This window comes from Convolutriloba macropyga, chromosome 6 (assembly GCF_964194025.1).
Source record: "Convolutriloba macropyga chromosome 6, txConMacr16.3, whole genome shotgun sequence".
In the NCBI taxonomy this organism is placed as follows: Eukaryota; Metazoa; Xenacoelomorpha; order Acoela; family Convolutidae; genus Convolutriloba; species Convolutriloba macropyga.
Genome location: NC_134473.1, coordinates 57,140,781 through 57,163,968, shown reverse-complemented (window position 1 = coordinate 57,163,968; position 23,188 = coordinate 57,140,781). Strand labels below are relative to the sequence as shown.

The 23,188-nt window shown below is 36.5% G+C and overlaps 1 protein-coding gene across 3 annotated transcripts; it reads right to left on the bottom strand.

The window, feature by feature from the left end:
* Positions 1-236: 236 nt before the first annotated feature.
* Positions 237-18,774, bottom strand: LOC142341072 (uncharacterized). 3 transcript variants are annotated; one of them, XM_075391925.1, is made up of 4 exons: positions 18,646-18,774; positions 17,214-17,320; positions 7,060-7,248; positions 237-565 (listed from the first exon to the last, which is right to left on the bottom strand). In XM_075391925.1, exons 1-4 carry the CDS (start codon positions 18,662-18,664, stop codon positions 539-541), a joined length of 342 nt encoding a protein of 113 aa, XP_075248040.1. In that variant the 5' UTR covers positions 18,665-18,774; the 3' UTR covers positions 237-538. The 3 variants fall into 3 exon arrangements, with proteins under 3 accessions (XP_075248040.1, XP_075248042.1, XP_075248041.1); XM_075391927.1 differs by lacking the exon at positions 18,646-18,774 and adding an exon at positions 18,287-18,540 and having other exon boundaries at positions 17,214-17,372; XM_075391926.1 differs by lacking the exon at positions 18,646-18,774 and adding an exon at positions 18,287-18,539 and having other exon boundaries at positions 17,214-17,350.
* Positions 18,775-23,188: the final 4,414 nt, after the last annotated feature.

The following is a 23,188-nucleotide window of genomic DNA, read 5'->3' as shown; positions in this document are numbered from 1 at the left end:
CAGAGATAATTTTGGTCTGGAGGGTCTGATCAGAGGTAACTTCGGTCTGGAAAGTCTGATCAGAGGTAACTTCGGTCTGGAAAGTCTGATCAGAGGTCATTTCAGTCTGCATAGTCTGATCATAGATCAAATTGGGTCTGGACCTAAACCTGGGTGGGGTGATTCGCTGTTTATTACTTGTTTTTTTTCTGATCGGTAGGAACCTAAAGATTAGCTCAAATTATATTTGTTAAAGGTTTGTAAATCAAATCTGAATGAGAATTTATTGAGTCCATTTAAATGAGCAGTCATGATAGTCATGATAGGAATATTTCAGCAACATTTAATGATCATTAATTCTTTATCGTGAATAAAGCATGATGGAGTACAGAAGAACATTTTTAGCACGGAAGCTTGCAAACTACAAAGCCTATACAAAGCTATTATAATATGTTATGGCAGTGAAATTCTAGTTTTCTATGACAGGGTCCATGTTTGAGGTTCACGCATTTCTTTCTCAATCGTGTTTAGTAATATGAATTGAGATTTAGTGAGTCGTCTACCATCTTTGAAATAAGTCTCTCGTCTAAAACAAACAAAAGCCCTATAAATAACAGCTCAGTTTACAGATAACAAAAAACTATTAAAGAACAGTAGCAATTAGAAGCCAAATAACAAATAAAAACCCAACCCAGGGTTTAGTGCGCGACCCTAAACCGCTCTGATCAGACCATTTCCCAGACTTTGCCCTCTTATCAGACCATCGTGCGACCCAAAGCCCTCTGATCAGACCATCGTGCGAACCAAATCTTTCTGATCAGACCATCGTGCGACTCTGGTGCGACCTAAAACTTTGTGCGACTTTAGTGCGACCAACGCTCCCTCTGATTAGACCATTCCTGAACACATGTTAAAATCCGTTGTTAATTCTTTAAATTATTCAATTCATACCTATTTACTACTCAACTTCAAATTTAATAAATTAGTATATCTTTTTAAGGTTAGGACCAAAACTAATTGATAAAAAAATAAACAGAAAGTCATTTCGAAGTGCCTGCAACCTTTCTTTTGAGTCATCAAAAACAGTGATAAAAATGCAGTCAAACAAATGCTCTGTGGTCAGATTTTTGGGTCAGCTGATGTCCAGACTTCGGTCTCTGATCACCGACCATTGTCCAGACTTTTGCGCGACCTATGATCAGACTATAGTGCGATTTTGCCCTCTGATCAGTCTGTAGGTCGACCATTGTCCAGACTTTGGTTCGACTTATGATCAGACTATGTGCGACTTTGCCCTCTGATCACATCGTAGCGTGACCATTGTTCACACCATTTCGCAGACTTTGCCCTCTGATCAGACCGTAGTGCGACCATTGATCAGACCGTAGTGTGACCACCAAAAACATCGTGCGACTCAAGCGTTTCCCAGACCATGTATTTTGGGTCGCACCACGCCACTAGTGTTCGACCCTAATGGTCTGGTCAGAGTGGTCTAGGGTCGCGCACCTAACCCATGGAATTGCTGCGACTCGCATGCATAATCAAGCTTTGTATGGCTAACTTCAAACTTACATTTCCGAAAAATTAATCTTAGAAAAAATTACAGTGTAATGCTCACCGTGTGATGCTTTTAAATTTTGCAGTCATTTACTAATCACTTTCACCAGCTTCAATCTATCAGATTTAGAAACAATCGCAAAAAAAAACTAATAGAGCTAAACTGAGCTATCAAAATAGCATTAGCTTTAGATGAAAATTAAAATTACCGGTTTGGTCCTCTTACAACTAATCTCATTCAATTGCTTTCGAAGGTTTATTGGAAAAAAACTTTTTGGCTACTGCTTGAAAACAGCCCTGAAAAGTCTTCAATATGAAGAACTTGTCATGCTGAAAGAATTCTGATCGTATAAGATCTGATAAAAAATCTTACCAAGGGGATTAGTCAGAATTTTCCGATGGTTTATTTTACAAGATCTGATAAGATTCCTAGAAGATCTTACACGATAAACATTTATTGTCAGACAAAAATTTTATCTTGTAAGATCTTGTAGGGCAGAATTTATATCTTGTAAGATCTGACAAAAGTGAACTTTCAGCGTGTAAGATCTTCTCAGACCTGATAAAAAATTTTTTTATAGTGTAAGACCTGATAAATTTTAATTCAAAGTCTTGCTCAGGCGACGCATAATCTAACCAGTACTTATAAGACAATTTTCTAAAAAGTTTGTAAGATTTTACACGGTAAAAATTCTCAGGCGTCTAGGATATGAAGACCATGCCAAACTTTTCCATGCCAAAAGATTTTTTATCGTATAAGATCTGATAAAAATCTTATCAAAAAGATGAGTCACAGCTTTCCAAATGAAAAAAGCAGGTCAGTTAAAGTTACGGTCAAACTGAAACAACCACTCCACATGCTTGGTTTTGAAACATAAGCAGAATATTGATTTATTTTAATTTCTAAACTTTGAAAATTACTAAGGGGGGCTCAGCTGGGATATTTATCCCTCACCAACCTTGGTTGTTATAAGAAAACTCCCTTTACTAAAAAAGGGTTTTTACGTATAGTACAACTTCAGACGTTTCTTTTGTTCTCTCCTCATTACGCTCATATTCGAGTCAATTGACGTTAAAACAGACCTCTCATCCCACGCAAAACTCACTCATGATAAAAAGGACTTAAAACTTTTGAGTTTTTTACGTCCGAATTTGAACGCTGGGGACATCGTTTGACAGGGACGCAAACAATCCTGTCAACAAGTTTGACGATTACGACCAACATTTAATGTCAATCTGAAAGGATGGCAGTCCGGTTAAATTTAACAAGGAGCTGTGGTCAATTTTTGATAAAACCAGCCGGGTTGAGAAGCGACCAAGGGCTTTTCATTGGGGTTAACATAGCCAATTTTGTAGTATATGGAGCTCAAAAAGCGTGTTAATATTAGAATTTGTTAAATTCTATGCTTTGCATATACGGCTGTGATATACGGCTTTACATATACGGCTTATGAACAATCAAATGCTGTGATTGCGCTAAAAACTGTCTGAATTGCACATTATAATGTGTTAAGATAATGCAGGGCACTCGATAAGAGACAACATAGATACCAACGACTGAAACATTTTTACGCCGTAAACATCCTGAGTTGAAATTTCCCAGACAAAGATGAAAAATTCAAGGGGTAGTTGCTGGAATTTTCACCAAATTACCCTTACAAAACCCGTACATCTTTTTATGTGGTAATGGGGGATTAATTCGATACAAGATTAATGTGGTACAAGTTAACGATCATCTTTTGCGGGGGAATAAACTGGTGCAGGAGGGGGGATGATGCAAAACAAGGGGGTAAGGAGTTAAAACGATGCAATCGTAAGGAGGTATTTGGGTAGAGCGATGCAAGAGTAGGGATGATTGGGATAAAAAGATGCAAGAGTAGGGGTGCAAAGAAGTGGAACAACTCCAGAGTAGGGGGTGGGTAGTGGGGTGTAAAATGATTAAAAAGTAGTGGGATAGAGTTGGGTGAGACGATGCAAGCGTAGGAGTTGGTGGGGGTAAAATGACGCAATAGTAGTATTGCAAGGGGTTAAATCGATGCAAGAGTAGGGGGTGATTGTTAGTAAGACGACGCAAGAGCAGGAGTGTAAAGGGGTAAAACGATGCAAGACTAGGGGGTATGTGGAGTAAAACGATGCAAGAGTGGGGGGTATGCGGGGTAAAACTATGCAGGAGTAAGTTTGAAAGGGGTACGGAACAACTCTCGATTAGAGGGCGGGGGCAGTGGGGGTCTAAAACAATGCAAGAGTAGGGCGTAAAGAGATTTAAAACGTTTAAAATCTAGTGGTGTAAAGGTAGGTGAAACGATGCAAGCGTAGTGGGTAATGGGGGGGGGTAAAAATTGGCAGAACAGGATATAATTGTGGTTAAAACGATGCAGGAGAGAGTAGGAGAGTAAAGTTGGGTAAAGATACCGTCAACTTGAAACGATCGCATCTTTTGTTTGATGTTGAAATATGTTCAATTTGCTGTTTTTAAGCGATAGCAATAGAACGCCTGCGATCGGAACAATGCTTTAATTTAAATTCTAAACCTAAGTTTTTAGGTGTGGCTCAGCTGGGATATTCATCCCTCCAAAATTTTCGTTGTTATGAGCGAAATCCCTTTATTTAAAAAGATTTTGTACGTTTAGGACAACTTCAGACGTTTCTTTTGTTCTCCCCTCATTACGCTCATATTCGAGTCAATTGACGTTAAAACAGCCCTCTTATCCCACGCAAAACTCACTCATGATCAAAAGGACTTAAAAATTTTGAGTTTTTTACGTCCGAATTCGAACGCTGGGGACATCGTTTGACAGGGACGCAAACATTCCTGTCAACAAGTTTGACGATTACGACCAGCGTTTAATGTCAATCTGAAAGGATGGCAGTCCGGTTAAATTTACCAAGGAGCTGCGGTCAATTTCTGATACAGCCAGCCGGTTTAAGAAGCGACCCATGGCATTTAATTAAGGTTAAAAGAGAGATTTTGTAGTAGATGAAGCTCAATGAGTGTGTTAAATTTAGAATTAGTAAAACTCTATATTTTGCATAAACGGCTTTGATTTATAAGCTGCTGTGATTGCGCTGAAAATTGTTTGAATTGCACGTTTCAACGTGTTAAGTTAACGCAGGGCAATCGATATGAGATAATTTTAATAAAAACGACATTAACATTTTCACGCCGCAAACAGCCCTAATTTACATTTTACCTCAAAAAGGATGAAAGGTTAAGAATGGAGTCACTAGAAAATTAAGCAAATTACCTTTAAACTTGTACATTTTTTTAGGGGGTAATGGGGTTTAATTTGATTCAAGATTGAGGCGTAATGGGGGTAATTTGTGAGGGATAAACTGTTGCACGAATGGGGGAAATGAGGGTAAATTGATGCAAGAGAAAGGGTGCAAGGGGAGAACGACTCTAATGTAGGGGGCAGTGGGGTGTAAAACGATGCCAGAGTAGGGGGCAGTGGTTTGTAAAACGATGCTAGAGTAGGGTGTGATGGGGTTAAAGCAATGTAAAATTAATTGTATAAAGGTGGATTAAACAATGCAAGCCTAGGGTTTAAAGGGGTAAAACGACGCAAGAGTAGGAGTGTAAGGGGGTAAAACGATGCAAGAGTACTAGTGATGAGGGTAAAACAAAGCAAGAGTAGGAGTGTATCGGGTAAATTAGTTCCAGGGTAGGGGTTATGCGGGGCTAAATGATGCAAAAGTAGGGATGCAAGGGGGAGGGAGACAACTCCGGAGTAGGGGGCAGTGGGGGTGTAAAACGATGCGAGAGTAGGGTGTAACGGGAGTGGAAATTATGAAAAAAGAGTGGGGTAAAGGTGTGTGAAACCTTGCAAGCGTAGGGGTAATGTGGGGTAAAACGATGCAAGAGTAGGCGGGTAACAGGGGTGGGGTATAAAACGGGGCAAGAGTAGAGCGGTAATGGAGGGGAGGGGGTAAAACCATGCAAGAATAGAGGTTAATAGGGGTTATAACAAAGAAAGAGTAAAGGTCTATGGGGGTAAACTGACATAAGAGTAGGAGGGTATTGGGTGGTAACATGGATGCAAGATTCGAATGTAGTTGGATTCAAAAGATACAAGAGCAGTAGGCTAATTGAGGGTGAATCGATGCAAGCATGGAAGGCATGAGTAGGAGGGTATTGGGGGTTGATATGGATGCAAGATTGGAATGTAGTTGGATTCAAAAGATACAAGAGCAGTAGGCTAATTGAGGGTGAAACGATGCCAGCATGGAAGGCAAGGAGAAGGGGTGGAGAGAGAGCAGGGGGTAAGGGGAGGGAGGGAGGGATTAAAAGACTAGGGGCTAATGAGGGAAAAAACGGTGCGACAGTAGGAGGAAAGGGGGGTGTAAACAAACGTTTGAGTAAGGGGCTAGGGAGCTAAATAGATGCAAGAGTACAAGGAGTAATGGGGAATTAAACGTCACAAAAGTAACGGTGAACAACAATGCAAGAATAGGGGTGATGGGGTTTAAAAGGAAGCAGACCGTGGTGTAATGGGGAGTAAAACGATTCAGGAATTGAGCATTTTGGGCTGTTAAAACGATGCAAGGGTAGGGGCAAAGATGGGTGAAACGATGCTAGAAGAGATGGGAAACGGGAGTAGAACGACGCAAGAGTAGTTGGTTATGGGAGTAAACAATTGAACGGTAAAGGGGTAAAAGGGCATGAAGCGATGTAAGCGTAGGTGATTAATCTGGGGGGGGGGGTGATTTAAAAAGATGCACGAGTAGATTTATTCGGGATGCAATAGAACGATGCAACAGTGTGTGTGTAATGGGGGTAGAACGATGCTAGATTAGGGGGTAAAAGGGGCGAAATGACGCAAGAGTAGGGGTAATGAGATGTAAAACGATACAAAAGTAGAAAAAATGGAGGATTAAACGACGCGAGAGTTAATGGGGGTAAAACGATGCAAGAGTAGGGGGGTAATGGGCGGTAAAACGCTGTAAGAGTAGATTACGCCCATTAGCTCCCTTCTCCTACATCGTTTTACCCCCCGAAGGCATTTAAACTCCTACTCTTACATCAGTTTCGAGGTAATCATGGGGGTAATTTCGTCACGGGTCTTTTATTTATTTTTGTATATTCAAATTTTAAGAGTGTTCGTTTTTGCATAGGATAAAACAGGTTTTTTGGCTGTATTGCGCTTTTTTTGAGGACTCAAGTGCTATCAATTACCGTTTTTTGCATTCTGCTCAATTCTTGCGTTCTTTTTGCGCTCAAATTGCGCTCATTCCTTGCATTTTTTTGCTCATTCTACGACCCAAGTCATCATTACCAACACTAATCTCGCATTGGAATCATTTGTAATGCAGAAGCTTTTTATTGAAAAAATATTTAAGATCGCATGTTCCCAGATCGTATGTTCGGATCTGACTAGAGATCGTTTTGGTCTGAAATGGTCGTCTGATCAGAAGTGTCTTCAGTCTGGGAGCAGAACTTGGAGTACGAGCAAGTTAGATTACAAAGTCATGTTTGATCTCTGAATATTTTTTCTTAGAAATATGTAAGATTGGTGAACTTGGTACCGTGAATCTGTTGGGCAATTTTGCACTTGTGACGTAGTTGTCCTGTTGTGGGAATCGAACGGGACCCACTCTACTCTGCCACTTCTCAGAGAGGATGAACTCATTTGACCTCTTCAGTGGCTCAGTGCATTCTGCAGTAGAAGGTCGGTTGTTGTACAGGTCAACCTTCGTAGGCACTTTGTAGCCCATCTGTCCAATACAAAAAATATGATAGAAATTTGAGATAATGTTAAAACTTATTGTAAATTGTGCATAAAGATAAGCTCAAATTAGCTTAACAAAGAACTTTACCTGCTCAAATTAATGTTGGCGAGTATTAAAGAAAAATAAAAGAATGGGATAGAAAGGATTCCCAAGTTTGAGAAAATGAGGTCGTGTAATCGCTAGCACTAATGGCTTTTCCACGAGAGAGCCGTCAGTCTGATTCGAGTATGGGTCCTTTTCCTCAGTTATTTTGTGACATCTGAGACCATCCCATCCGACTACATGTTATTTTTTTCCATATTGCGCCGATTCCCGGGATATCAACATAAAATAATCTTAGTAATCATACTAAGTCATAAATGATTCTTAGTAGTCATTTTAGGTCATATAAAATTTTTATGGAATCGACGATATGCGAGCTCATAAAAACTGTTTTTATGCTTAAACTGAACCAAACAAACATTTATAAACACAGGTTAAGCTAGAAAGCGTAAAAATCGACACAACAACCTTTATGTGTACCAAGCCATCTTATTAGTCGTACTAGGTCATAAGTGGCCGTTATAGAAACTTGGGAATCATACTAAGATCGTGAAAAATGTTTCTGTGCGTAAATCAAAGAAAACAAACAAGTGTGAGTAAAGGGAATCTTTCTGTTTTTGTTTTCAGTCCCGGCTTATCTGGGACTCTATCAGCTGTGCTTGTTTCTGGTCGCGGCTAATTTGGGACCCTTTCCTGTGTTTGTTTTCAATCCCGGCTTGCCTGAATGGGTTAATAGTCAGACAACAATTCAACTCTATCAGTGCGCTTATTCGATTGAGCTTGAATACTTATTGTTATCCATTCAAAAGCCGTATAAACTTCTTTGTTATCAAACACAGATATTTTTCTATGGTTGGCTCAAACCATACGAAGACCATGAATGGTTCTAATTAATTATACAGACTATAATTGATTTTTAGTAATTATAGAAAGATCCTATATGAAACTTAGTTGTTATTTTAAGATCATACGAAGAAATATCTCAGGTTGACCACCTTAGAGGAAACTTTGAAAACTTACTAAGACTTATACGGTGCCGTAGAAAACTTACAAAACTTTGTACGGCACCGTTTAAGGCCGCAATAAGTTTTCTCCGGCACCGTGGCCAATTGATTTAATTACAATTTGTAAATTCGAAATTCTTAAAATCGACTTTAAATCTATTGCTTATCTCATACAAGTCACTTTTTCATCATTTTTTGGCACTGGGTATAACTTTTTAAATCTCTGAAAAATTACAAAACTTAGTACGGTGCCGTATAAGGCCGTATCAAGTTTTGTAATTTTTCTAAGGTAAAGTTTTCGAACTTAAATTTGCTCTGCAGGTAGGCCTGATGGTCAAAAAATTTATCTCAAATCAGTTCGAAATAGCAAAACCCTGTTACATCTCTTCCAAGGCCGTACCGAACTTTGGAAGTCTTATGATATCTTTTAGAGTTTATGTCATTGATCAAGCAGAAAAAAATTCAAGTATAAAAATCCATCGAAAGCGTCAAAACTGAGACTTTGTTCCAAAGAAGACCAATGTCGCATGCATTGTTTGGAATCATAATTAATCTTTCAACTTTGATTATCCCGGGTTATCCTAGTTGCTCGAGAACTTATATACCTGAAAATTACCCTCAGCATCGTTATGCCAGGTTGTATGGCTGTTTGAAAAACGCGCGTAAAATTTCAAGTATACCGGATATCTGTAGTGCTAGGTTCTACTATGCCAGGTTTTTGTATATACAAAGCCCCATATGGACTGTTTTGTCATTTTAAAACTTCAAAATGCGTGCTTCAGGCAAGCTGATGTGACTATATTGAGGTCAATTTGAATCTAGGAGCCTATGTGGTTACATTCAGACTTCCTCAGTGACAAAATATAGCAGGAAAAGTTGAAACACAGAGAAAGAATTGTTAAAAACAGGTAGGTAAATGTAATCTACCATTGAAATAAATTGATAGCCTCCACTGGGATTAAACTAATCTTTTCTTGTCTCTCTTGATATATGAAAAGTGAAAAAGTTTCCGAAAATTAAGTCATCCACACAACTACTCATTTAAGTAAGTTATGCATGCCACTATTATAATTCAATAAATCATTACCATTTGCTTCTGTGGTTGTTAATTATTTAAAAAGACAGGAGTTGACAACGTCATACTGTTGTTTAGAATAGTTTGTTTCGCGAAGTGTTCCAAGCTATATTCTGAAACAGTAATTCTTAAAAAAAATTAATCAATTTTAAATAAATAGTTAGACATCTCTTTATGGAATATTAGCTAATCCCAAAGTTGTAATCAGCTCCAATCTTGAACAGGTCAACTTGACATTTCATCACATCTTGAAATTGCAAACCACTCAATTGCTTTGTCAGTGCTGCAGTATAATCAACATGATAAGCCTGAACTTGCAGTTTGATTGTTCATTTAATTCTCCCTGCTCATTGCGACAATTTCATTGTTGACCAGGCTTGAACCCGAAACTCAATCATTTGTTGGCTTCATATCAACCTAATCAGGCATCTCATTGGGCTCTAACAAGTATCATGAACGCAGATCCTTGGAAAAAAATTACGAAATCTGACGTTGTTAATATGTTCAGTACACCTGACAAACTTTCAGAATTAAAGAATCTGTTGTCAGCAACAACAGCAAAATTAGCGATAGCATTCTTAAATGAACTTCAATAGCAAGTGAAACCAAAGAAAACCTTTTTCGTATTATCTTCATCCATGTAAGCCGTACTTCCGCTCTTCTGCTTCATCAAGGGCATGAGTAGCTATCAAAAACGTATTTGCAATTGGGTTGGGTTGCAAAGCTGAAGTCATAGTCACATTAAGGCAAATGGCCTTTTTGTCTGCCAGGATGGAACATAAGGGTCACCTGGCATTGATTTGATGTCTGATTTGATGCAGCTCAATTACAAGTTTTATCAAGCTCGGCCAATGCATCGTCACATCCGTGACAGGAAAACAGCGTGGACACAGTGAACGTCTTGTACCACGGCTTAGCAGTAAGCACATCTTGTGTCTGTGTTATATACAAGTAAACTTAATTTCTTTTTTGTGGTTACTTGCAATTTATCTACCAAAACATGTAGCCCGAGGGTGGCTATCGATGGTGCTAATGATAACCACGCTCCTAAATAACACCAAAAAAATAATTGAAGTCTCGGTTTTTCCCTCCTGGAGAAACAATTTTATTTAGAATTTGAAATATTCTATTTAGAGAATTTCCCGATTTTTCTTCTAAAAAAGCGAACAAATCCAACAAATTGAAGTCAAAACAGCTCTCCTTGAAAAAGTTGTCCTCTTTCGAAATCTGACCACGGATACATGAAGTGGACTCGTGAAGCAATATTATGGGGTTTTGAAAAGCAGGTTTAAACTGGACACTGCCGAATGCGCTATTCTGATAAACTTAATGACAGGGTCACCATGAATCAAGAGAGGGTAGCCATGAACCTTCATTGAGAATGGTACCCAGAATACTTATAAAAGATTTCCGTTGCTTTTTACCGATTTTCTATGGTTTTTTAATCAATTTTTGTCGGAGAGCTCCTAAGAAGCTTGGTGGGCCGAAAGTTAAAAAATTTTGTCCAAGACAACAAAAACTTTGTTTATCCGTTGGTTTCATGAGATTACTTGCAACGTTTTATGAACTCACAAATTCAGCCGCTACCACTTCTAATGTTGCGGTGAAGACTCTCTTATTCTCTTTTTAGCGCCTTAGCGCCCTTTAACTTATGTGGGGACCAGATTTTGAATTTGTCAGATCGGAGAAATAGTCCACGTTCTGTTGCGCAGTCGCATAATATTTTCCAAGTTTCAACAAATTGTTCTTTCGAACCTGCGATGAGCCTCTCATCAAGACATCTTGTATACTGATGGTGATTGGACACCAACTGATGAATTTTTCTAATGATGGCCAGAGCGTTAGCAAACAAAGCAAAGTACATAGTCAGTAAACTGGCTGGAAACTTGACCCACTACATTCAATTAGTTTGTCACAGAAAATTGGAGTGTCACGTGAGTAGCTGAAATTGATGAATACACCAATACCAAGTAAATACTTTTAAACCATTGTAACAAGATGACCGCATTTTACAGAATTGAACGCCTTTTTGAAATCAATCTGAAAAATGGCTGATTTAGTGATCGTAATATTTAATTCGAAATTTTCTCTGAGTGAAAACATGCTTCTGCACCAACCCCGAATGCCAACACCCGGTTCTAAGTCTTTGAAGAGAGCTATTGTATTGTTACCGTCTTCCCTGGTCAAGCGTTTTGCCCTAAGCTTCTCTAAATTTTTCTCTACTAAATGTTATGGACGCCTCTTTTTTTCTTCTACAACGCTGTTAACGAAGCTTTGCAGTGGTTGAACAATGAACTCATGTAAACCTCTGCATTCCTGGATTTACCGCGTTCTCAGGATTAGTAAGTGCTTTGATTGCAGCTTAAGATTGAATGACTGCAGCGCATTGAGCTGGATGAAACAAATTCGCAGCCAAAATTTTTCATGGGGCCCACTGCTGTATACTTGGCTTAACTCTTGTACCTCTGGTCTCGGAACAAAGCTTCGGAAGTCCCTTTGCCAACTAATACTAAGCCCTTAGATGCCAATACGTTTGCTGCACGCACGAAACGTCATTAGAATCTTAAAGTTATGTACCGCTGAACAATAGTATCTTTAACATCATTACTTTTCTGTGTGTTTCAGTGACGCAGATTCCTTCTGCAATCCTCCAAGACCTCCTTTGTTTCAACGCTTTCTTCTATCTATTATCTCATTGTCAAAATTGCGTCTGTGTTTCTATCCCCTCTGTTGCTTGTTCTAAGAATAAATTGTGAAATAGCGAAGATTTTTCTCCAGATCACGTCAAGATATACGTGAAAATCATTGAGTGACTCTGTGAGTACCTTAGACAGTTTTTCTCAATTTTTTTTGGAACGTATTAAACAGTGTTAAATCTTTTTACCAAATTTGTTTTGAAGTCTTGTAGTTGTCCATCACAACAAGTTCTTCTTAAGTTCAGATCCAGGAGAATGTTATTGACATAATATGTTTTGTCTGCTTTCATTGAGAGACAATTTTGTGCCATAACTGTTTTTGAGTCTGTTCAAAGATTTATGGAAGCTCCAGTACGGCCAAACGAACTTGACATTGATCCAACTGTCGCGTTCAGGCCCCCAAATTACGCATCGTATCTATCTTTAATCACCACTATTTTTCAGGTCTGGGTTAGCGTTCATTTTATCGCAAGTAACCGGTAAAAACATGAAATACCCTGGTAGATTATTGAATTTGTTTCCCATATTCATGTGTTTCAGTTGTTGTGTTAGTCCAGTAGTTCCGGTAAGAGTGATTACACTCAGTGGAGTTTGGAAATGATAACAAGGTGCTATTGTATCTTGGCTCTAATTGGAATGGGAAATTTTCTTGTTTTAATTATGTGGACTTTGAAATAGGAATATAGAGGAAAAAAGTCTCATATTGTTTGAAAAATTTCAAATTTGTTCAAGTCAAGAACAAGTAATATCAAATGAAAACTTTGAGAAAAGTTCTTGGGGTTCGCGGGGGGGGGGGGTTAAGTTCGGATCTCAGTACTATTTTTGCATCGGTCCGATAACAAGTTCTTGGTGATCAGAAACAGCTCCAAATCCTTCCAGTTATTGTAAAAACTTTTTCAAAAAACTAGAGCTCATTGCATTGTCTCATATTATTCACAACAGCTTGCTCTTGTACAAAAGTTAACTAAGTCAGTAAATTAGTCTAAATGTAAAATCAGAACTTGCTAGGCAAACAAACAATGAATCGCTTATGAATAACATTGAAATGGGTTAACCAGATAGTCTGAGAGAGTTTCGTGTTCATCTCATAAATTACAATCAAATAGAATCAATTAGATCTCAACTAAGCCCAATAGTCGTTTGCGATATCAGCGTTTTTACAAAACAGATTGAAGTGTTGCATCAACAGAATGACGTGATTAATTACCAACGGAGGCAAAAAATCACAAAAATCAAAGAATTTGAGGTTCTGAATTTTAAATTTCATATTAGAAACAACACGGCTCGTAAGATAATCTAAAAACGACAGATTGTTCCATCATACTTCTTAAAAACGTTTCTTTGATCTTAGAGGAAAAGTTTTTTTCGACCATCAATTTTGCGAACTTTAAATTGAAGCAATTTAAATTCGAAAGTAAAACTACATGCATCTGCGCATTTTTCACAATACGGAACATCTTTTAAAAGCCAAAAATCAACAAAAGCAATCTCTCTTAAATAACCAGTTGCAAAATTTCCTCATCAAAATGTAAACAAATAGCATAAAATCACCAAAAACTATAGCTGTTGGGTTTTTTTTAATCAAGCAAGGAGTTTCTTTGACTTCAAATTTTTTGCGTGTGTCCTATTTTACAAAAATTTCTACTTTTCAAAACCAAAATCAACTAAACCAAAAATATCGTCCTTTACCTGACAAACCGCATTAGCGGAGTTAAAGTAAAAAATGTGGACAACTTTTCTTATTGACCAATTCATTTTTAGTTTATAATTAACGCTGGTGGACTCCGCATTGCCATGATTTATTCCATTTGAGTCACTTAGGGAAATTAAATTTGTGAGGACGACCAAACGTAAGTTGAGAAAAACATTTCAGTGTTCAAAAAGAAAACTTTTTTCAGGGCTTTGTTCCAAGTGACAGTTTTCTTCCGTTCTTTTTGTTAAAACTTCAGCATTTTAAGTCAAAAAAATTAATTTTGGGCGTGAAAAGAAAAAAGTGAACTTAACCACTTCAAGTTAACTTAAGGTTTCAGCTATAATTTAGACTATTTAGATTGCCTAAAAACAATTAAGTGTCTTTTACAAGATTTGTTAACGTATGAATTACTCCTAAAGTTTTCCCAATTCAGGACTACCAATAAAATTGAAACCAATCAATCAGTGTAGGCGACAAAATGATTTAGTATGAATTCAAAGAGATTGAAAAGAAAACTTGTTTCTTCCTCAAGCGGTCGCCTTTCCCGTTGCTATGTTTCTAATTATTCCTAAAAACCAAACTTTAATAGGTTACTGTCAAAATCAACATCTGAGCACAAACGGTGGGATTGCAAAGCTTTGCTTGGAATTGCCAAAAAAGTTCATTTACAAAAAGCGTGTTTTTCTGCTTTTTCAGTTTTTTTAGGGTTTGAGATTTTTGTGAAAGCAAAATTATTCTAGTAGCTTTATTATGTTTTTTATATTGTGTTTTGACCGAAAATAATGGCCTACTGTAGCAAAATGGAGAACTCAAAATTTGAAAATTATTTCAGCATCAAGGACCATCATCAGAATACAGAATAGAAAAAAAAACAATTTTTCTTTTTTTCGTAAAATTATATCTCCGGTTGCTCTTAACCTGTAAATCAAGTTAATTTTACACTTTCAATTGTTTTCACAAGACAAAAATCGATCATTAACTTTCTCAATTTGAGATAGTTTTAATAATTTCTCTCTGTTTTATTCCTTTGAACGAAATAGTCTGCACTAAACAGGCCCAAAATGGTTTCTCAAACAGATTGTGCAAGAGGTCAGAGAAACAGATAAGAAGATCGATAGAATATTTCAAATTTGTTTGGTCTCCCCTATCTAGACGAATTGTTTTCTAAAATTTCCTCATACATAAAGAGTTTTATTGTTGCTACTTTGAATACGGTTTTTAGCAAACAAAAATTAGAGAAAATACAAGGTATTTTATCGTTAAAAATAATAACTTATGGGTTCAAAGCAAAAATTGGAAGCTAAACAGTTTGTTGTAAAATTTGTTTTGCAATTAAAATAAGCGTTTGGCCTCCCAGATTTTTCTAAATCTGCTTTTGTTTAATTTAGAGCTCAAAGTGTTACTTAAAGTTAAAAAGAATAACTTGCGACGAATACCAAGAAAAGAAGTTAAAAAAATTAGCTTTTGTCATCCTTTAAACACGCTTTTCGATATAATTTTTTTCCCTTTGTCTTGTTTGCAAATACATTCATGCAATCCACTGTTATTATCACAATGTACTCTAACTACAATTTTTCTTTTATTTATATTATTAATAATAACTTATATAACCTTCAACACCCCACTCCGACAATAGTTTACTTTTTTTTCTGTGTTCCCTCTAACTTTTTTGAACAACTCTTTTTTCTCAATTTACAAAAGACGTTTATTTTTTTATATAAAAAAGGAAAAAACCTCTATATGCTACAAATTAATGTTATTCCTTTTTTCTTGAGGAATCGTATACAAAAACTGAAAATTGGACTGAAGGGAAACAGCCAGCCAGGTATATATAGTCCCCCATTTTTTGAAAAAATGTAAGAATAAAATTTTAGCACGTGGACAACAATGACCATGAATCAATGTCGGCAAAACTATTAACTTGGTTTTTCGAACAAGTTTTTTCATTTCGAAGCAATAACGAGATAGTGGAAAAGGTTAAAACCGATGTAACAGTCGGGCATTTTGTTGTATCGGGAAAGGGTGACAGGTTGCATTTGTGGGGTCGGATTTTTTTAAAAAGCTACCCCTCAATAAGTTCGAGATCCAAGAGGGAGCTTAATTGGTTTGGAAAAGGGGATTTTTGAAAATTTAACTCTAAGCCAAAATTGTGAGCTTAGGGTGGGATTTGATATGATGCAATTGAAATACTTTTGGCGAGTTACTTCCCGCACCACAATTATGGTCTAAGTTGGACTGCAATGGGAAAATTGATTAGGATTTATCACTTATGCCGATGTTCGTGTCCTATTAGCTGGCTTCAATTGGCTGCAGTTGTTGAAATTTTAACAATATATATATACCAAGTTCAAAGCTATGATGTGATATTGGTCTGCAATGGGCTAAACTGGGAAACTTTTTGGAGGTATTTCCTGGCCAAAGATCTTGTCTAAGGCTCCGCTGAGTGGGGTTGCAATGTGAAGCATTTTTGCACAATTTAGGCAGGTCAATATTCTGACTTAAGATTGCGCTGCAATACCCTGCAGGCCAAAAGCCTGATCGATGCCTTAAAGTGGGTTGCATTGAGTTATTGAATCATCTTTTCAATTGAGCCGAATGCTATGAAAATGGGGCTTAAATTTAAAAAATTCCTTCAGATGTCCTCCCATTGCAGCCCTAGTCTTACAACATTTCGTACTTGCAATTTGCAATATAATGTAAGTGTAGGCCTACAATGTGTACACTACTGAGGAACTTCCCTCACTATATTACCACTTTTTAACCCTCTCAGGTCCCATTTCACAACAAAACAAAGTAAGAGTTTAGCTATATGTTCCTGAATAGAGTTCCAATCGACACCACTGGTTCTTACTGGTTTTGATAGAAAACAAGTGTCCCTGTAGTTTTTTTTTCGATCTGATAGCAAATTGTCATTTATTTTCTCAGCGTGATATTAAACAAACACATTTGTGAACTTATGTTTGTGAGTTTCTCATTTGCCCTACCCAGTGAGAAGGAAGTCCAAATAGAAATCATGGTCACAGTATAAAGACACTTTAAGAAAGTCATGAGACAGAAAGGCTGAGATTCAGTCAAAGAGTGATGCCTCAGAGCTGTTTGAACGTGAACTATAATCCGCAGATTTAGATCGCTATACACTCTGAATTCAACTTGCTGTTTAAATGTTGACTGGAAGATTAACCAAGAAAGTTTGAGCTAATTTGTGGGTTTCTGCGACAAACGACCAAAACATTGAATAATTACCAATTAGAATAATCGTTCATCTCTCACAATGTAAAGCCCTTTTATTTATTTAGATACGTTTTGTGGAAATAAGGAGGTAAAATGGGTCAAATGGTCCACTTCAAGTGGTAGGGGCGCTGGATCATAATGAAGACTGGGAATTAATTATAAACTTAGTCGTCCCGAAAAATTGAGAATCTATTATGAGAAATAATGACCTGTTCCAGTTGGCGTCTCTGCAATTGGGCTTTGTCGACACAGTGTTGAATCCTGCGTGCCTCCCAGTGGAGAGCAGATCCGTCGTTGATTGGGGGACAGTATCCTCCTGTGTATGGCATATCTTATAATCTCAAATCTAATTGTAATATAAAACGGACCTGTTTCCTTTTTCACAAACTAATCAACACACACACACAAATGTGGCGTAGACACAGTCATTGATAAACCAAAGTATATATAGGTCGATCTTATATTTAAAAAAAAAAACTCAAAACCAAAGTAAAATGAGGCAAATTTATTCACTTCGTGAGACATTTCCTGAGCATTTCGCTGCTTAGACACTTCGTGAGACATTTGCAAAAAAGCGCTATAAAACTGTAAAAATCTCGAATCACTAGAGTAATCCAGCTTGTCGCGGTATCTTTAAATTGGCGCGCCGTAGTCATGAAAAGGATTTCCTAATAATATTCGTCAGTTATACTTTCCATCACTTATAAGAAATCATTTCAAAATTTGATGACTTTTAAACTTTTGACTCTTTGAAAAAAGCGAGGAAAAACAATTCCAAAGAAGAACTAGTTTCGGCATCAGTAAGAGCTCAATATAAATTACTGCTGAAAATTGATGACTTGATGCATTTTGTTTTTATAAAAAAGAATTGAGTCTTTTCGTGCTTATATTTTGCATATCTGAGTTCGGTTTGAGACGTCTAAAAAATTTGGCAGAAAATGAAAGTTCCAGGTTGTAAAATAATGCATTTTTAGTTGTTACAAATTGATGAACCTTGTTGCAAACAATTTACAAATTAATGCAATGATTCACAATTATTTACAAATTAATGGAAAAACTTTGCATTTTTTTTACAAATAATTGTAACCATGATGCATTTTTTTCACAACTATTTAAAAATAATTTTCATATTTTTGTAATTTATCTATTAACTTTTGACTGGGGTACCTATATCCCCGGCTACAGTTAAACAGGAATCAAAATTTTTTAAAACAGGAAACAGGAAAATCGATCTCGCCGTGGGTCAAAATAAGGAAACAGGTCCAAAAAGCGTGCTTCTAACTTCGAAATTAAACAACAATTAATGATAAAAATGAAATAAAAGATGTAAAGTCACAATCGGAAAGTAATTGAATAATAATAAAAATAGTTTGGTCGAAAATGGACTTCAAAGCTTATTTCAATCAAATTGACTCTGTTAGAAAAATTTAATTTTCTAAGCAATTTTATATTAGTTGCTATAACATAAAGATAATCTTACACAGAGCGATCAAACCAAATCATCGGTTCATTCATCTCTCTTTCTTTTGTTGTTTATCAGATTCCAATCAAACCAAAAACACCTGTTTATGCTAATTATCCTCAAGGAGGATCTCAAATAAACAAATAAACAAAAGCCATAAAATAAACAAAGAGCCTTACCGTTCAAATCCATGAGCATGTCTGGCTTACCATTCGATATCAATCAGATTATTATAATTTATAAGTATATAAACAAAACAATTCAAGTTGCTTTTATATAATTTTCGCCAAATGAAGCTTGAAATTGAAGACAATGCAGCGATTGAATAAACACAATGCCGCATTCAACGTCAATTAAACAAAGAATTGTTTATGATAGTCGTGGCTATCAATTGAAATTTTTCAAGCAAATCTATTCAAAATTTAGCAGACAGCCATTTGTTCACGCGGTCAGTGTTTTCTGTCTAGATTTGTATAATGTCTGAAAAAGCACTGCCAATCTAAAAATAGTCGAAAAATTACTTCTAACTATATAATGATTTAGCTGTTTGGGCCTAGCAGTTTCAGCCAGCATTTATCTACAAAATGAATTTAGGTAAACCAATGTTTTCCATCAAAAACAGAAGACGATGTAAACAGCGTACCCTAGCGATCAGTTTTGAGTCCATCTCGCAGGATTCTCCCACAATTTTGGAGTTCGCCCTCACTCATTCATATATCAGGCAGCATTCAGTAGTTGGCTGAGCTGAGGGGTCCAAGTTTTCCCAGCAAATCGGATAGATGGCACTTAACTCAAAATTAAATTTACAAATCAATAAATCAATCTCATTTTCATAAAAAAAGAAAAGCAACTGAACGAATCACTTTGAAGAAAAGCAAGAGCTACAGCTGCACACGCAGTTTTTATTAAATTGATTGATATATTTGACATATTTTGAAAGAATGACGATTACTTAGATTTTTAATATATTTTTAATGATAATTTTTACTTAGACGGATGAAGTTTAATTAGACTAGTGGAGGGAATTCAACTGGTTTGTCTTTCCAGCTGATGGAAAGTAAGGAAAACATAGGTTAATTGTTCCGGCCCCTCTTGAGGGGGGAGGAACTATATACTCAAACGGTTTTTTTGCTCTGACAATTTTGGTCGATCGATATATTCATCGTAGAGAGTTGAGACTGGTATCATTAGAAAGCTTGTCCAGCGTAGAATATGGAATTAAAATGTTTTCTGGCAAGTTTTAATTGATATTTTGTTTGTTGTCTAATTGTTGTTCTTTTTTAACCGCCTAAAAACTGAATACCGACAGTTCTTAATTCCCTTCTATAAAAGCATTGGTAATTGTTAACCAAAGGGATATTTTAATTGATTTCTAATGGTTTTCATTACTTTGAAATTAATTGTTTTTTTAAAATAAGCAACTTTTTCAACTTTTTGTTTTTGTTCTTTATGGTCTAATTGTTTCCAAGCCTTATTATGGACTTGTTCCATATGTTTTCAGGTGAACTACAAGTGATTTTGTTTAATTTCAGTTTCATCTGACGCTATTTTGACTTGATTACCAGATTTCGTTTTTTTAAAACGGACAAAGTTTTTGATGTAATTAATGTTTGTTGTTGCTTGATTTTGCTGTTCGTCTTGACTCGCTTTCTTAATATTGGCCTATCTCATCAACCTATTGCATCATTTTTTACTCCACTGAGTTATTTAATTTGGAGGCTATCTTTTTTTTCATACACCAATTTTTTTTTGAAAAATACGTTAATTTTTGGGTGTTCTACCTGTTCCTCATTTGGTAGACAGTTATGCCAAAATTGTGGATGAGCGGGGTCGGAACTTTATGTGCGATCGGACATTACCGCGCCTCTTTGTTTGAAAAACGAACAAAAATTCTGATGCTTGTTTGCAAAATAGTTCACTGCTCATGGACAATTGAAAAAGAATTCATTTAGATGCGTTAAATTTTTTAAATAATTGCAGTGCACTTCTCTTTCAAATCTAAAGCGCTTGCCGGCTCATTCTTAAAGTTTTGTGGTTTTTGGAGGTAAAATTGAATGAGTTCGAACAATTTTTGTTTCAATGTCCTCTTAGATTTTTTTTCACGATTCACATTACTATTTTGATACGTATCGATATAAATGTATCTAAATGATTTTTTCAGACATTTCATCAAGATTCATAATTCAAAGTGCAGTCGTATAGGAAAAAAAATGTGAGGCGAGTAAAAGTGTGTACCTTGAAAACTGGCTCTCGGTTGTACGGAAAAAATTTTACTTAACAATTTGTAGCACAGATTGCCGCTTTAAATCATCTAGCCTATCAATCAATTGCACTCATACACCGTTTTTAAAAATGTTTACACAAACACAAAAATGAGAAGCATTTTTCGATCAGCGCAACTGATTTCCTTGTGTGAAAGATAGTTAGTTGCGTACGCGAACATCGAGGTACTCTAACTTAATCGGCGGCTCGGTTACAGATAATCACTTACAGGTAATCGGCGGCTCAGTGATATATAGTGGACTTTTGATCATTGGTCTAATTATATGTACTTAATTATGTGACATGTTAGGTAAAAGTGAGGTTTATGATCTAACTACTTTTGCTCTATTCCGAGAAACATTCTTTTAAGCATCGAATGCATATATATCAGACAATAACCTAAGCCGTCCGTTTTCTTCATTTCTGTTTTCTCTGTTAGTGTTTTTCAACAGTTAGCAGTACGCGACCATCCGGTACGGCACCGTACGAAAAAGGTATCACTTGGCGCAGTCATGCTGTAGAAAATTGGAAAGTGTTCACGAAAATGTCATTGCTGGCGACCAAAAAAGTTTGTTTGGAGTTTAGAATGGAATGTTACCTTCCGATCCCATTTAGGAGAAGACATTTTTAGATCGGACTCCAGTAAACTAAAGAGAGAGACGTACTAGAAGCATGCAAGTAAGGATGAATTGGCAAAACAGGTGTAGAAAAGCATTTGAACTCTGGATGAAGTGTGGTTACAATCAGTGGAAATAAGCAAATCAGAAAACTTCTTCATTGATTATTCTTAACCTTGGAAACGATGGTTGACAATATTTGGACAGACAGATTCACAGGAGCACATCGAACCAATCGATATGATCAAAGAACTATGGAGTCTTCTTGATCGAATGTTTACTACTATGAGAAATTTAATTTTAGAGAGATTCAATGTGGAGTAGAAAACTGAGTCATGCCGAATCGATAGAACAATTTTACGGTGCAACAACTAAAAATTGAGGATAATTGCATGGTGGAACGACTGGAAGAATTTAAAGTGGGACAATTTTATTTTTAACGTGAATGACAGCGAATTTCAAAATGATTTTTTAAAGGAAACCGTCGGCCCAGAACGGCAATTTAAATTGCGAAAAACTTTGATTGAAGCCTAGAGAATTAGACATTGTAACCCAAACAACCCTACAAACGAACAAGGTTGAAAATATGATACAGTTTCGGCACTGGTCACGTGACCAAAACAAATCGCGCAGCAGTAGGAGCAAACCGCCAACCATAAATTAGCATGAATAACTGTAGAAACTTCGTGCTATTGTTTGTCAAAGCCCACAAATCCCACTCCCCCGCAAATGGACAAAAGTGCTCTAAAAATAACCTAAAAATCATTTTGCAGGTATTTGTAGATCGGAAAAAAATCTAGCTTACAAACAGTCTGATAGAAAAATAAAAAAATTAACGACGCAGAAGGTGTTGAAGACTTAGGTAATTAATAAGAATCAGATTCAGGCCGAAAACTTATAACGTCTATTTCCCGGATACCTCTTCTACATAATCAGATGTGGACTCTGTTTTGTGTTCGTGAAGAAAGACGTAGGAAATTAGACACTTGTGAAAATAGTCTCCGGGAAGGTAAAAACACAAAATTTAGCTGATCAGGAAGCCCTTGTACTCAAAAGATCTTAAAACATTCGCTAAGGAGCCTATCAAAAACGTGGGCTAACCTAAATTTTTTTAAAAAAAAACGATAATAGCGGATGGTCATCAACCACTGATAGGAATAGATCTCTTTCCGGGTTTTGTGTTGAAACCATGCCAAATTACGGAGATTATTGATTCAATATTACAAAAATATGAGACATTTGGTCACTAAAAGAAAAAGTAGTTGAAAATATCAAAAAGAAAAACACGTTTGGGATTAGCAAAACATTATGTAGTCGGTGGCAAGCATAAGATCCGGTTCATGGCGAAGAAATGTAGCAGATTAAATATTCATCTGGCAAAAACCACCCAGAACTTAAAAAAGAGCTCTCCGATGGTCACGTCGAGGAATTTTAAAGTTGCTCTGACAAGTATCTCTTATCACTCGTCGTAATTACAGTCAAAAGAGACAAATTAATAAAATTAGCATTAGATTCGAAAGTGTTGAGTAAAGAAAACATTTTGAAAAGAAAATCCAAAATATTTCGAAGAACTGAATATTTACTTATCGACCCAAATTTAAGCACGAGAGTCATATGCAAAACATCAATAGTATATTTGGGGCCGTACTTGAACAGCAAGTAGCTGATGAATATAGGGCCATATCGAACACTTACGCACGACGTTCATGAAATAGCTGCGAAGAAAAAATAGCTTTAGCGAACAAGAATTACTGGCTGTAGTTTGGTGCATCGCACACCTCAAACACTATCTTTATGAAAAATCATTTACTGTTGTCACGAACAAGCGCTATACTATCAATTT